The sequence below is a fragment of the Mytilus californianus genome, unplaced genomic scaffold (genome assembly GCF_021869535.1).
Source record: "Mytilus californianus isolate M0D057914Y unplaced genomic scaffold, xbMytCali1.0.p SCAF_9, whole genome shotgun sequence".
Lineage (NCBI taxonomy): Eukaryota > Metazoa > Mollusca > Bivalvia > Mytilida > Mytilidae > Mytilus > Mytilus californianus.
The window spans coordinates 93911599-93927479 of NW_026262745.1; the positions used below are offsets into that span (position 1 = coordinate 93911599).

Genomic DNA, 15881 nt, shown 5'->3' on the forward strand with positions numbered 1-15881 from the left:
TACGTGATCTGTATTTAAATCAGAAAAATGGGAATAACTAGAAATTGGGGACTGAAATTTACACTTTATAAATTTCTTGCGTCTGAAGCGCTTTCCTTGATTTAACTTCATCATGAACGCTAAAACCCAAACTTAAACAAACTAGCGACTTGCTTCACAAAAAATCTTACGATGATTTTTACTAGTAAGTCATGCACGTTTCAGTATAACTTCCGATCAACTTTGTCGTAATACTTTTTATGAAGACAGCCCCGGTGATATAGAAATACGTATAAACGTTATGAGCTATATGACCAAAAAGGTCATAAAAATAATAGCCAATAGATAGAAGAAGATGTGGTATGAGTGCCAATGAGACAATTCTCCATCCAAGTCAACATTTATAAAAGTAAACCATTATAGGTCACAGTACGGTCTTTAACACGGAGCCTTGACTCACACCGAACAGTAAGCTATAAAGGGCCCCAAAAAATTACTAGTGTAAAACCATTCAAACGGGAAAAACAACGGTCTAATCTATATAAAAAACGAGAAACGAGAAACACTTATGAACCACATCAACAAACGACAACTACTGAACATCAGATTCCTGACTTAGGACAGGTGCAAACAAATGCAGCGGGTTTAAACGCTTTGCCAACTTTGCCTTAATGGGAATGTTAGTTTTTAGTAATCTCTTTCATTAACGAGGAATTTAGAAAAATATATTTTTAATCTTGTCAGTACAGAAGCACTGACTAATGAGTTGATAATACCACCAAGGACTTACAGTATGGTAGAAACCAGAAGAAGCCTCAGTTTTATGTAGATATACGTCAGATGCATCTGGACAAAGCATATTCACATCGGGGTCAAAATACATGGTTATGGATCTTGGAGGTAAGTAAGCGGATGGAAGACTCGGACCTGTCAAAATTAAATTTTATATATCTATACCCCATTTTTTTATGAGTAGCTGGCTAATAAGAACAATAGTACTGAATTTTAAATTAACGAAGGAGCTTTTGTCCCCTTCGCACATTCAAGTTGCCCTTTGACCTTTTCCTTTGATACCAAGTTCATAATTTATTCCTTGGGGAACACTTTTCGTGTCGATGTTTTGACGTTTGTAACCTTTGACAATTACGATGTCCTTTTTTATAAACCAACTGTAAAGAAAAAAAAGCCAACTTTGCATCGGATTGATTTTTTTGATAAACATTTAATTTATTTTAAAAAAATGGATGGAGACATGTTGAATGCGTGATATTTCCAAACAAATTTTTCTTCAGCAAGATAAGCATTGTACCCTGGTACACGATAAACCTAATTAAAGGTGTAAATCAGCAATTCTTTAGTTGCATTTAAGAATGAGCTGCGTCGGATAGAAATCGACCTTATGCAAATGAATATCAATACATCTGTTAACCCATTTTGGTTTGAAAAAATCTCTACGGAAAGTCTTTAAAAGTTAAGTTGTTTATAAGACCTCTACAAAACAGACCAAAATTCACCTTTATCTAATACTTGAATGTTCTAAAATCAATCAAAGTCTTATACATGTACATGTATACGTGAACTTGCATAAGGTCGATTCCTATCCGACGCAGCTCAAATGTAAATCGATTACTGCCGATTTGTCAAAATGTTGTTCACGAAGGAGCATGGAATTCAAACAAATATCAATTAATAAGTCTTATATACGAAATTCTTATATCGAACTTATACCAGTAAGTTAATCTTTAATTTGACGTATATTCCATACAACCCATTCGACAATGAAGTGTGACTTGCGGCTTAGATGTGTTTCCACGATCCATGTTTCAACAAATTTCGACATTTCTTATCACAGGTGCACAATGCACCAGGTTGGAGAAGTCGGTACTTTGAAGGAACTCCACAGTGCGAGCGGTGGCGCATGGGGAGGAATCAAAGTCGATCAAGCGTTTGAACAACTATTGATAGACATAGTAGAAGAAGACGTGTTTGCCGAATTTCAGAAAAGAAATGCCTCAGACCATTTCGATATGGGAAGAGAGTTCGAAGTGAAAAAGAGAACAGTTAAAGAAGGCATGAGTAAAAATACGTATATAAAACTGCCGTCGGCACTTATTGAAACGTATACTGTGTTGAAACGTAAGACTCTTAAGGAAGCGATTGAACAATCGATGTATGTTAATCGTGTTAACCAAACTGCTGACAAGCTGAATATTGACTCAGGTTTATTGAAGGGTTTCTTTCGGGACCCTCTCGAACATCTTGTTGAACACATCAGAGAAATACTAAATCAACCAGTTGCTAAAGATACGAATATCTTCTTGTTAGTTGGAGGGTTCTCCGAGTCCCCGATTGTTCAAGAGACAACCAAAGCGAGATTTCCAAAGCATAAGATCATCGTGCCACAAGATGCTGGTCTTGCGGTTCTGAAAGGTGCCGTCTTGTTCGGACATCGACCGAAACTTATCTCTGTGAGGGTTAGTCGTATGACGTACGGAATATGCATTAGCAGACTATTTACTAAAGGCGATCCCGAGGAATTGCGGTTTGCGTCTTGTAGTGCTGTGTTGTGTCGTGACGTATTTCACAAGTTTGTGGAAAAGGGTCAACCCATCAACGAAGGCGATGAACATTCTATGCCCTTCAGTGCCAAAGGTCAAAACAATAGAGTTCGTGTTTACACTTCAAACACGAACAATCCGAAATATGTGACTGATGATAGCTGTAAACTTCTTGGAGAAATGATGATCAACATAAGTTCTGAAGTAACATCCGGGAACAATATTCAGGTTAAAATAGAGTTTGGTGGTACGGAATTGGTTGTTGAAGCTAAGGAGAAAAATACCGGCGAAGTCTTTAGATCGCGATTTGACTTCCTAAGTGATAAATAAATCTGGTGTTGGTCTTTTGGTTTCAAGAACATTGTCGATGTACAGTTATTGTTTGTATAAATATGTGTCTTAAAGAATGATGGAATTATTATTTTTTCATATAAAAGTCAATGAAAATTTCAATAGAATACGATACAAAAGTTAAATTGCCAGAAGAAAAAATGTAACAGAAACATTAAGGAGGTAAACCCGAGTTAATGGAGTTCTATCTTCTTAAATCAGTCTTGCGTTTTAAAACTTACTTTCTTCGATGATTTTTAAGCATTCGCGTGAAACAGAATACAAATATTTTGTGAAGTTTAGGATGTATTGATGAAAATAATTGAAATGGATTATTGCGAGTTTTACCTGATTGAAAAAAATGGTCTTTTCATTTTGGTTGTCATGAATACAACTATATTTTGGGTTTACGTCAATAAGACAGCAACCCAAATAAATACAATATATGTAACAGCAGACATCTTCGTTATTGTTTCACATGGAAATTCATACTAATATATCAACTGCCCAATGTTTCGTTTTCATGAATAATTGTAATAGATTTATTTAAAAAAAAAACTAAAGTAACAAAAAAACCAAGCTCCAAGGAAAATTCAAAACGGAAAGTCCTTTATCAAATTGCAAAAATCAAAAGCTCAAAAAATGATGGACAATTTGATTGCCAATATATATGTATGTAAACTGTTGCTCAAAAACTACAATTGAAACCGTTTTTCCCACTTCCGTTGCAGTAGCTCTGGTTTGCTTTAATAAAGAGCTTTGAAATGATTTATCCGCCGCTCCTTGACAATTTCCTTGTGTATTTGTATGTAATATTTGTTTTCTGTAAATACGTTGATTTTAATAAAAATTAAAAAAAAACACACACACACACACACACTTTTATTAAACAAAAAGCAACACGATTAGTGTATTGAACATAGTATACTGCATTTCTGCATTAGCATGAAACCTGTAATTCTATCTCGTAATCGGCGTACATTAGAGAAGTAACCTGTCGATAGACAGATGTTCTCTCTAGGCACGACGGCTTCCTCCACCAATAAAAAATAGCCGCCATGATATAACCAAAAGTGTTGAAACTGACTTTGAACAGCATCAATCTACAAATTAATCAAAATATATCTAAGTCAAACCATAGATACGTGTCAAAATGATGTCAAACTCCATCAATCAAAAGTGACCATGCTCGGTTTTTGACTGTTCTGTTTAGAATCCATTTGTTTTATTTATGCTTCTAAATATTGTGTGTAAAAATAAGATGATATGGTATGATTGCCAATGAGACAACTCTCTACCAGAGACCAAACAGCTAGAAGTAAACAACTATGGGTAACTGTATGGCCTTCAACAATGACTAAAATCCATATCGCATAGTAAGATATAAAAGGCCCCGAAATGACAAATGTAAAATAATTCAAGCGAGAAAATTAACAGCCTGATTTCTGTACAAATCAATAAACGAAAATCAAATATATGTAAAAACAGCAACACACGACAGCTATGCACTAAATTATAGGATTCTGACTTGCGATAGGCACATATACAATGTGTTATGTTTTCCAAATCTGTTGATTTAGCGAGTACTTGATGATTTCAAATTTCGTAAATGTGGTTAGATTGCCAAAGAGATAACTTTTCAACAAAATACCCAAGGACAACGAACTTCAATGTTATCCTGAAGTGAAGTGAAACAGTAGTTGATTTCCATTTCAGTAAGGGACAAAATTAAACAAAAATATATTAAAGTTCCTGTATGTTATTGACAAATATATTTTTTGATTGCAGTCTAAAAAAATATTTTGTCCAATGAAAAAGTAGCCAAAAACGAAAATGACAAGAACAGCAAACAACTGCTTGTAAAATAATGTTCAATGTATGCCAGGACTTGGACCCTCTCCAAACTTTTAAACAGTTTGCTCAAGACTTTCCATTAGATTTCCGTTTCTGTGAAATTTATATATAATTGTAACATAGTTCAATGGCTTAAATAAATAATGATTGTTTATTGGAATAGTTTTAATAACCATTTTAATTACAATTTAAAATTACTTGACTACAATCTCTACAAATGCACTGAATACACGATACACAAACATTGATACATACAATCCATTTTAATTATAAAAAAAACCATGATTCTCCAGTGATATTAACAAAATATTTTAAAATCACAAAAGTAGGAAAACACCTTTGAAAGTTCATTATATCAACCAGATAAAGATCGGATAGTATAATACAGAACTTACACCTATATTATGTAAAAAGCTTCCGATAAATGTTTTAACCCATTCATCTCCAGCATTGTTAGAACCTATATCGATCAATTCTAGACAGTCTAGTCTCGACATCGAAACGAAAGTCAGATTACCCGCCTTTGCCTGCGTCTACAATAATAAATGTTGACCGCAGGTGTCGGATATTTAAGTTTCTTTTATTAATATTCTATTACAGACAAATATTAGTGCACAAACACCTGTCAACGACACGATAGTTGACCAAAAATAAGATGAGAAAGGAGAATCTCATATCTCTTTGCGCTGAGTGTAAAACGATGTTATGTGTGATTTTTAACCGGATGATTAACTTTCAATGGTATTTTCAAACTGCGTATTGCACAAAACGAGAGTAAAGCTGACAAAACTACACTCTTACTAGACGACGTCACTTCCGAACAGATTATAGATGACCCTTTCACAACACATGAAAACAACCACCTGCATGAATGACATACTACTTATACTAATGAATAGCTGGTGTAAAGTATCTTTCTAAAGTTTATCACTAACTAATGAGAGATCAGGAATTGCTAGTGCTGAGGGGCCAGGGCGATGCTTTTTTCTAGTACATCACCCATTGACGATTGGTTGGGATTCGCTACCGCAAATGGGAAATAACAGCTCTCTCTAGGATAAGTTACATTCGAGGGATCTAAACTCGATACGGAAAGAACAAAAAGGTTAGTATTTATCTATTATATCACTTGCTGACGCGGTTTCGTGACTCGCCAGAATGTTATATTATTCGCTGAAAAGGGGTGAAATTCTTTACGAAAGGATGCCAACATGTTTGATTCAATCTAGAATTTTGCTCGCTGTCAATTAAAGTGGTCGGTATTTGCTATCGAGGAGTCGATTTTTGTATTGTTTTGATCCTTTGTAATTCACTTGTTGTAAAAGCTTCGCTACTCTAAGAGATAGAAAGAGACTGACAATTAGTCAGCTTTCACTTACGTTTACTAATGCCGTAATCCATAAAAAAAATGCATGGCCTAAAATGTTACAGCAAATGAAAACAAGAATACATAAAATGTAAATGAGAACATCATATGACAAAATTTAGAGTACTTTGATTATTTCCATAGCGACCATATCGACTTAATTTGTACAACATTTCAAGAGGATTATACATGCCGGGAAAATAAAAATATAAATATACCAATGCTTACGTGACGTCTCCGCAACAATTTGTCCGAAAATAGAAGAATTTTACACATTCGTTTGCCTTCTGTTTGTGTAAAATGAACATTTGTCAACTTTCTATACTTTCGGTCTTTTTAATTTCTGATGTGTAATCTTAGTATGATTGTCATAGCATATAAGATAACCCAAATTCGTGCGAAAGTGAGATACAAAATTACGACATTGTTCTTATTTGTCTACATATAAGAAATCACCTTTGAGGATGACTTTTCTCTACTTTTAGGCAACAATCTGTTTAAATTTGATGTTTTGTTTTCACAAAATGACACAAAATATTCGAAAATATCCGACAAAGAAAGTTTTCAAGAGCACGTTTGTTTTTGAATCAAGACGGAAAAAGATTGACTTTCCGTATATTTGATAAAGAATTTATAACAAACAACCTACAACCAAGGTAAGTAGGTACATGTAATTGAAATTAAAAGGGCAAGTCACGAGATACAAATCTCATGAATAAAGTACCGAGTATTTTGCCATATGTTGGTCATCAACCCAGGCAACTATAATACAATTATATATAATACAATTAATTTCCCTAAAATTGGGTATGCTGGCTACTACTACTTCGTCCCTGATTTTTTTTTTGGCTACTACTTCGGCCCTGTTTCTGTTGATAGCTACTACTTCGACCCTGTGCTACTCCCTTGCATAACAAAGGTCCATCTTTATGTAAAAACATTACGGGCCAAATTATGTAATCAACGACATCTCCTGCTTCTGTGAATGGTCTTAATATCTGAAGGTCAAATGAATGACCTTTATATTCCCAATCAAGGTGAATAGGCGGAGAATGGCAGACCATGATCCAACACAACTCTAGACATTTCTCAAAGTACTGTTTCTTTGATTGCGAGAGACATGACAGTACTTTACCATCAACACCTTTGGCTAGTTTCTGCAAAATGCCCTGTAATCATTGAAATATTAACCACAGATGTAATCATTAAAATGTAAACCAAAAATGTAATCATAAAAATATAAACCACATATGCAATCATTAAAATATTAACCACATTATGTTATCATTACAAAGTTTACCACGAATGTTATCAGTCAAATATTAACCACGGATATAACCATAACAATATTTACCACAGATGTAATCATTAAAATGTTAAAAAAAGATTGAATCATTAAAATATTTATCATGAAAATGTTAACCACGGATTTAATCATTCAAATGTTAACCACAGATGTAATCATTCAAATGTTAATCACGGATGTAATCATTAATATGTTAAACATGATGTAATCATTAAAATGTTAACCACAGATGTAATCATTAAAATGTTAATCACGGATGTAATCATTAATATGTTAAACACGATGTAATCATTAAAATGTTAACCACAGATGTAATCATTAAAATGTTAACCACGGATGTAATCATTAATATGTTAAACACGATGTAATCATTAAAATGTTAAACACGATGTAATCATTTAGATGTTAACCACGATGTAATCATTAAAATGTTAATCACAGAGGTAATCTTTAAAATGTTTTCCACGGATATAATAATCAAAAAGATAACTTTGGATAAATCAATAAATGTTACTGTAGATAACTACTCATTTATATGTTAACCATGAAGTAAATCATTTTTTTTTAAATGACGTAATGATTTAAAAATGTTAACCATTAGATGAGCATTTGGAAATTGTATCATTTATATATTTTTAAGTGATATGGCCATTTCCATCCGTATTTGTTAACTCAGAAAAGCAGGTTAAACCTAAAAGAATTTAAATTTTAAATATATGCATGATAGAATCAAAGAAAATAAACTCATTTTATTTAATGCAAAATTACTTTTTTTTTTAAATATCTTGCCTGTTTTTTGTTGTTGTTGTTGTTGTTGTTACAAATTTACATTTGATTGATAGGAAATATATTTGGTTGATATGAGTAAATAGAATTAAGAATGGAAACGTATGTATTACCTGTTTGAGAGATTGTAACTGATTTGATTTCATTTTTCTCAGTTGAATTTTATATTCATCTGCTATTTCATTGACCTGAAATAAAAACCTTATTATAATAAAACATAACAGACTCATTTAAGTTACTTTTGATTTATCTATCTTGTATACATAAAACATCAGTGTGTGTGTAAATTACACGAAACCCAACGAGAAAGATACTAGCCAGATAAATGAGGGTCTGGATGAGATAAATGAGGGTCTGGATAGTATAAATGAGGGTCTGGATGAGATAAATGAGGGTCTGGATGGGATAAATGAGGGTCTGGATGAGATAAATGACGGTCTGAATGGGATAAATAAGGGTCTGGATGAGATAAATGTGGGTCTGGATGGGATAAATGAGGGTGAGATAAATGAGGGTCTGGATGGGATAAATGAGGGTGAGATAAATGAGGGTCTTGATGATATAAATGAGGGTCTGGATGAGATAAATGAGGGGTCTGGATGAGATAAATGAGGGTCTGGATGGGATAAATGAGGGTCTGGATGAGATAAATGAGGGTCTGGATGGGATTTACAGTATAGAAAATAATCGGACCAATACTACAGAAAAGTGGAACAAATAATAAAGAATAGGGATAAAAAAAGACCAAAAATTGAAGAATAAATATATTTAGACCATTTTGAGCTAAAATTTACTTGTCCATGAGTTTGCATTAAAAATTTAGTATTAATGCGCCCCATAGTTTACTTATTTAAGATTTTCAGAAAACCAGTAGCTATTTTTAGAAGCAGTTCCCTTCTGAAAGGTCGCTTTTCGCTACAGACATGTAGAAATTGAAAAAAAATGGTTGAATAGATAGGGATTTTGAATTGGTGGTCTGGCACCTTCAATGTCTGTTTCTCGTCGGTTGGTCAAGCAAACAACCAGGATCCCAGGTTACAGCAAGTAGGTAAATTTAAACGATAAACGTGCTATAAAAATGTTTCATCGTAAGAAACGACATTATTTTATTAAAACCGTGAATTAAGTTTTACCCCCACTGTGAGTGGTAGAGGAATCGTAATGTTTACGGGAGAGTAACAGGGTTAAGTTACAGTATAGCTAATAAAAACAATGTGACATGAGATCGGTCATTTCGTGTGTTTTACGCTTTAAATCAATAAGTTACTTTGTAATATCGTGTTAAAAAGTATTCATCTCAAACGTACCAATGTCATAAGTAAAAAAGGTAGAACTGTTTTAGTGGACTTAAAAGTAATGTCGTCCATTTACCTTCAATATGAAAGTTCAAGGTCATCTTAGGTCATCGTTAATGGTACGTGGCATATCATCATTAGGTGCAGCACTCATGTGCCAAATAATATCATAAGGATTTGTCAAAGGATAAAGAAGTTATGTTATTGACATGAAAATGTCCGAAAAATATTAAGTATTCTGACCTTGAGATAAAAGGCAAAGGTCCTTATAATCTTTTTCACGAGCTAATCCTTAGTTGCATTGAAAAGGTCTTGAAGTGGTAAGCAAGAATATATATGGGGTGGACATACAAAAATAAGTCATATGACTGTCAAGGTCATCTTCAATGGTACATGTCGCATCGTCCTGAGATGCTACATCCATATTCCAAATATCATTAGCCTATATGTCATACGGGAAAAAAGTTACGGATACGAAAATGTCCCAAAAAATAGTATTTTGACCTTGAGGTCAATGACCAAGGTCAAATATGGATCATGACGATATGCAACACACCGTCTCGTAGTTATAAACCTTCATGCCAAATACCATAAGCCATTGTCAAAAGATGAATGTATAGACCGGACAAGAAGAGAACACAATTAAAACATATTAATATAATGTCTCCCTTCGTCGACGGGGAGACATAATAATGTCAAAAGAACATACGACAAAAGTACAAATGTCAAAATTACTAATGTTTTGATAATCATACTTTCAATCGGAATTACGACAGCGTACTAGGATTTATGTTAAAGAGGGTTTTTGGCAATGATGCTGTTGAAGGGTTTGTGCAATGGTGCTGTTGAAGGGTTTTGCGATTTGCCACCATCAATCTGATTAAATTTCAGATATGAGCATAACGAAACCATACATCTATATTTTAATTAGATTGTGCTTCCATATCTTACCTTTTGTTGCACAGTAGCACTACTGTTTTTTAGTTCCAGTACACAATTTCCTTTATGTCGTAGATCGAAACATTCTGAGTATGTGTCCTACAATTTGATACAATTTCAAAAAAATGGTCAATAATAGGGCAATAATTCAGTAACAAAAGACAGCTGGAAATAAGTAAAAATCAGATGATTTTAAGTTACATAAAGCATCCAAATCCCTTCGTTGCTTTTCTAACAAAATGTGTTCTCGACGCTACAAAGTTCGTGTGTGCTAAGGCGACAGATATCTTCATATGACTTCCACTGATGGACAAGTGCTAAAACCAAATGCCAAGTGCTCATTTGTTTTTAAATATCTGACATTGGACGTTAAACAATCAACCAATTATAAATTCCCCATGTTAAAAAAATATATGTCTACTGCTATATACAACTGAAGTACTGTCAACTCCAAAATGATGATCAAGAACTAACCCTATTAATTTCACATAAACGTTAGTTAAAATTATATAAGTATCATCATACACGTGTATATGCACAGATCCACAACATACGTCATTAATTCTACAATCAATACAATTATTACAATATTCCACATTTCATATATTTTATACCAACTCTGTTGTCTGCATATCCCCTTTCTGTTACCAAATTGTGCCCATAAATAATAGAAACAAATAAAAGCAAAGTATCAGTTAATAAATGACGAGGTACCATGTGGAAATTTTGAACTAGAACAAACAAACTCAAAGCCATCACTTCTTTTTAATACTATGTAAAAGGGATAACAAGAATTACCAAAAAATATTGGACAGTACAACAGACCACATCAACCACTTATACCTTCCGGAGCACCTGAAATCACCCCCGGTTTTAGGTGTGCACGTGGTCCGTGTTGTTCAGTCTTTTGTTTTCTATAATGCGTTTTGTGTACTGTTGTTTGTCTTATCGTCTTTTTTCGTGTTTTTGCCATGGCATTGTAACGGCATTGTCACGGTATTGTCAGTTTGTTTGCGACTCATGAGTTGAATGTCTCTTTGGAATCTTTCGACTCTCTTTTACACTAGACTCAAAACAAATAAACGTTCAAACAAGAACATATTCTTTTGAACAGACTGCCCAAATATTATACCATGTCCAAACAGGTGTAATCAATGAAGTAATACTCACTATTACAACAGTGAGCAGTATTTTTGTTGCTGTTCTCTCATTTCCTGTCACTTGCTCTATTTCTTCAATTGTGTCCGTCCATTCATTATCATATACATTAGAGAATTTCTCTACCAGACTTAATGGTCTGTCTGGATCACTTAGGTCTGTAATTGCAGGATTGTTATTTTTCAGCTGTTTTCCCATCATTTCACTCAATCTAAAAAGATGATAACTTGCAAAACTGTGATTTAATTATATTCCATATTGGTAAACCTTTTGGGGACGTAACAAGGATTCTTATTGTGTATCTTATCTACCATAATCCTGAGCTGTATTTTGTGTCAATTAAAGTTTGTTTTAAAAGGCATGTTGGATGTTCTATTTAATCTATACACAACTAGGGACGATTTAGAGACTGATATAAACACCATCGGTTGTTTAGGACTGTGTGTCTTCTGGTTATTTATACCGTTGGGTTTCTGTCTCATTAACGTATCTCTTTTTATTCTCATTTCAATGTATGTTCTTTTGTTTAGGAGAAGAAAATTTCGTAAAAATCAAAATCAAAATGGTTCCATTGATTTAGAATAGACCATATATATTCGACATACATAATATTCACAGTTACTGTACCTGTTTTGTGCCTCTTCTCTTGCTTTGATTTCTGTGTCCAGATCTCTAAATCATTAAAATATGAAAGGGTCAACTATGTTTTAAATCGATACACGCTCAAGGTTTGTTAACGATATTGCGCAGAAGCTTTTGAAAACTGCCTCCAAAATATCCATTTTTGTTGTTAGTTAGCTGCACCAGTAAATGTCAACGCTTTATAAGAAAATTTAGAAAAAAGTTCTTCTTTTTACTCTCTCTTATGTTATGCATCAACTTGAAGTCGTTTTCATTTTGAAATAATTGATTTGTTATCATACAAGAAGTGCATGTTCCCAAGGACAATGCATGCAGAGTATCACTGAAATCTGACATGCCTATTTAATACATAGAAAACATGTTTCATCAGAAATACCGGAATCAAGTCCATTTACAGACAGCATGTTCAACAATAAGTCTAAATATATACCTTTTGCTCCTTTTAAGATCGTCTTTATATTGCTGTAATTGATCCTTATAGTTTTGTAAATCACGTTGAAGTCTGAAAACAAATTTTAAAAGAACATGATGCCTGTCCATTTATATTTAATATGGCAGATAGCGGCAAATAAGACAATATTGTTACAACGTCATTGTGAGACATTATACTAGAATCAATAAATGTACTGTCATAATTCCTAATGAAGAGTTGTCATTAAATCTAATAGTACAAACAAATTTTGTTTCAGTTATTATCGTTGGTTGTTGTCTTTCTGTTTTTTTTGTTTTATTTATTGTTTTGTACATAAATCAGGACGTTGGTGTTTTAGTTTGAATTGTTTTACAATTGTCATGTCGAGGTATGGGTTTTGCTCATTGTTGCAGGCCAATAGGGGACCTATAGTTGTTAACTTCTACCTCATTTACTATCTGGTGGATATTTGTCTCATTATCAATCGTATCACATCTTCTGATGTTATATTCAAGGTAAGAATGTAGGTTTTTTGTTTTATAATCGTTATTCATTGATAGTGAAATCAAACTCTACAGAGCATATCTCAATGCTTTGTTAAGTCTCATTTCATGGTAAGCGTCATGACAACCAAAGATATCCATGAATATGAATTCTTAATCAGCGGAAATAGTTCAGTAACTGAATTTTCGATCTGGTTATATTTTTTTAACTTTTTTACTGTAATCAAAAGTAAAAAGGTCTTTTTACTATGTTTTTGAATGTATAAATTCGCCTTTTACTCGCGCACATGTATAACAAAGTCCTTCCTTTTGTGATGAATATGCAGCGTCAGTTATATTTGAAACGTCACTACTAGTATAAGTTTCAATCAAATCTTTATAAAAAGTTAGTCCATATATGTTATTGTATATCTTAAACTTTTTTTTCTTTAAATCAAATTGTCTATATCATATAATCATATGACGATCTTTCAAAAATATTTTTAACACAGTTTTGCTTAATTGAATTAAAAACTTACCTTTCATTTGCCTGTTCTCGTACTTTCAATTCTTCTTGCATTCTATAACTATTATTAAAATATAAGTACTGAATAGAGAATGTTTTATAATTATCTAAATGAAAATGTTCTATATCTAATATTTTCAAAAAGTATAATGTACAGTCTCACGTTCGGAATGTTAGACGATGGTAATGTGATAGTTCGTAATCAGTAAATTTATACGTTCGTAATCAGTAAATTTATACGTTTGTAATCAGTAAATTTATACGTTAGTCATGTGATACGTTCGTAATGGTTACGTTCGTAATGTGGTAAGTTCGCAATGTCTAAATTATAATCCCAATTTAAGCAATATTACCCGAATTTGTATAAAACGAAAGACGCTTCTGACATGTTTTAATGTTTTAGTTATATCCTTATGTCACTTCTTGCATAATGCATAGACTTATGTCGATTTTAATGTATAATAAATATTGTATTATCGCTTCCTTTTGTTTGTAAAGGAAAGTATAAGTAATTTTGTTGCATTTGGTATTTTTATTTAATTCTGAATGCGTTTAAAACTCGTTTAGCTGCATTATTAGAGCATCGAAAAGGTGATAAATGCAACATTTATATCTCCAGGTATCCACTTAATTATAAACTTGTGAAATAGATTTATAAATGTATAAAATACACCTTCAAAAGTTTTTTTCTCCCAATAATTAATAATTTGCGATTTCTCGTAATTTCGTTTCGAATATGACCTCGATATCTTAATCTATAGCTACTGGAAGTCCTACAGTAACATTTTTGTACGGGGAAGGATTGTCTTGGTGCCACCTATTTATTCTTACTCTGTTTTCTTTTGCTTTCTATCATCTACACTGTGCGAACGGTGAAATGGTACACGTGAGTTGTCTATTCTGAAAATTATATTTTTTGTCTTTAGTATCATACATTTCAAATACTCGGTAATATAAAACATTCGAAACAATTATTTTGTATTCATGGAAATTGTTGTTGAAGGAAATGAATGCTTTGTTTCCAGTTGCAATATTTGCATTCATAATTAGCTTATATAGGGGGATAATATGTTGATATTATAGAATTATACCCTGCTTTGTTATAGTCTGACGGAAAATTTTAATGTCAGGTTCACTTGGTTAGTCCGCAGGATACATGTAGCCTTACCCGGTCACATTTTTACGGCTTTTTGCCGGATGATTTTTTTTTTAAACCAAATTTCTTTTTTAAAGTCTTTGGTATGACTCGCCCATGAATCCTACTCGCACGGCGGAATGTATCCACGAGACCATCGAGGCTGTTAGAAAAATAATAATTTGTTAACTTTTCATGTTTTTTAAAGGCTGATTGTTATCTTGCGCAAGAGTTCGAAAACCTTCACACAAAAAGACCATCGTTACTGTTTCAGTGTTATTTTGTCGTTCTTTTAATAAAAGTTATAATTCGTATTCGGTGTTTTTCCTGCTATTATATTTTCCAGTCAGAGTTCATCCAATTTGTATTCAAAGATACCATTTTCTACAATAACCTGCCACAAATTCATGGGCCAGCACCAAGCCAGAAACCCATTCAATGGTTGTCTAATGTCATAAATAAATGTTTTGTTTTTATTTTAGAATTTTTGTTTTGATGGCAGATCTTTAATCTTTTCTGTTTAATTTATTCACATTATAAAACGAGGACGATATATTATAGCTCAACACATTGTATAGCCACGAGTTTACTTATCATTGACTTTTATTCAATAGATATAGGAAGATGAGGTATGAGTGCCAATGAGACAACTCTCCATCCAAGTTACAATTTATAAAAGTAAACCATTATAGGTCAAGGTACGGTCTTCAACACGGAGCATTGGCTCACACCGAACAGCACGCTATAAAGGGCCCCAAAAAATTACTAGTGTAAAACCATTCAAACGTAAAATCCAACGGTCTAATCTACATAAAAACGAGAAACGAGAATCACGTATGAACTACATAAACAGACGACAACTACTGTACATCAGATTCCTGACTTAGGACAGGTGCAAACATTTGCAGCGGGATTAAACGTTTTAATGGTACCAAACCTTCTCCTTTTTCTGAAACAATAGTTTAACATCACAACATAGAAAGACACACTATAAAATATCAATTGGAAGGCTTAACTCAATCAAAAAAACGTAAAAGACAGTATGTTGCCCTCTAGATGTCTTTTGGTTGTTCTTATCGTTAGATAGCTGTCCCATTGACATAGGTATTCCCT

The 15881-nt window shown here is 33.1% G+C and overlaps 1 protein-coding gene across 1 annotated transcript in view; it reads right to left on the reverse strand.

The window, feature by feature from the left end:
- The window catches only part of LOC127714045 (uncharacterized), a 45849-nt gene that overhangs the window by 20506 nt on the left and 9462 nt on the right, over positions 1–15881 (reverse strand). Inside the window, exons 5-10 of the mRNA XM_052219993.1 lie at positions 14465–14533; positions 13647–13694; positions 12644–12715; positions 12199–12243; positions 11584–11782; positions 10426–10512 (exon numbers count right to left, since the gene is read on the reverse strand). Of these exons, the coding sequence (XP_052075953.1) occupies positions 10426–10512; positions 11584–11782; positions 12199–12243; positions 12644–12715; positions 13647–13694; positions 14465–14533 (520 nt within the window). The remainder of the gene's footprint in view (positions 1–10425; positions 10513–11583; positions 11783–12198; positions 12244–12643; positions 12716–13646; positions 13695–14464; positions 14534–15881) is intronic.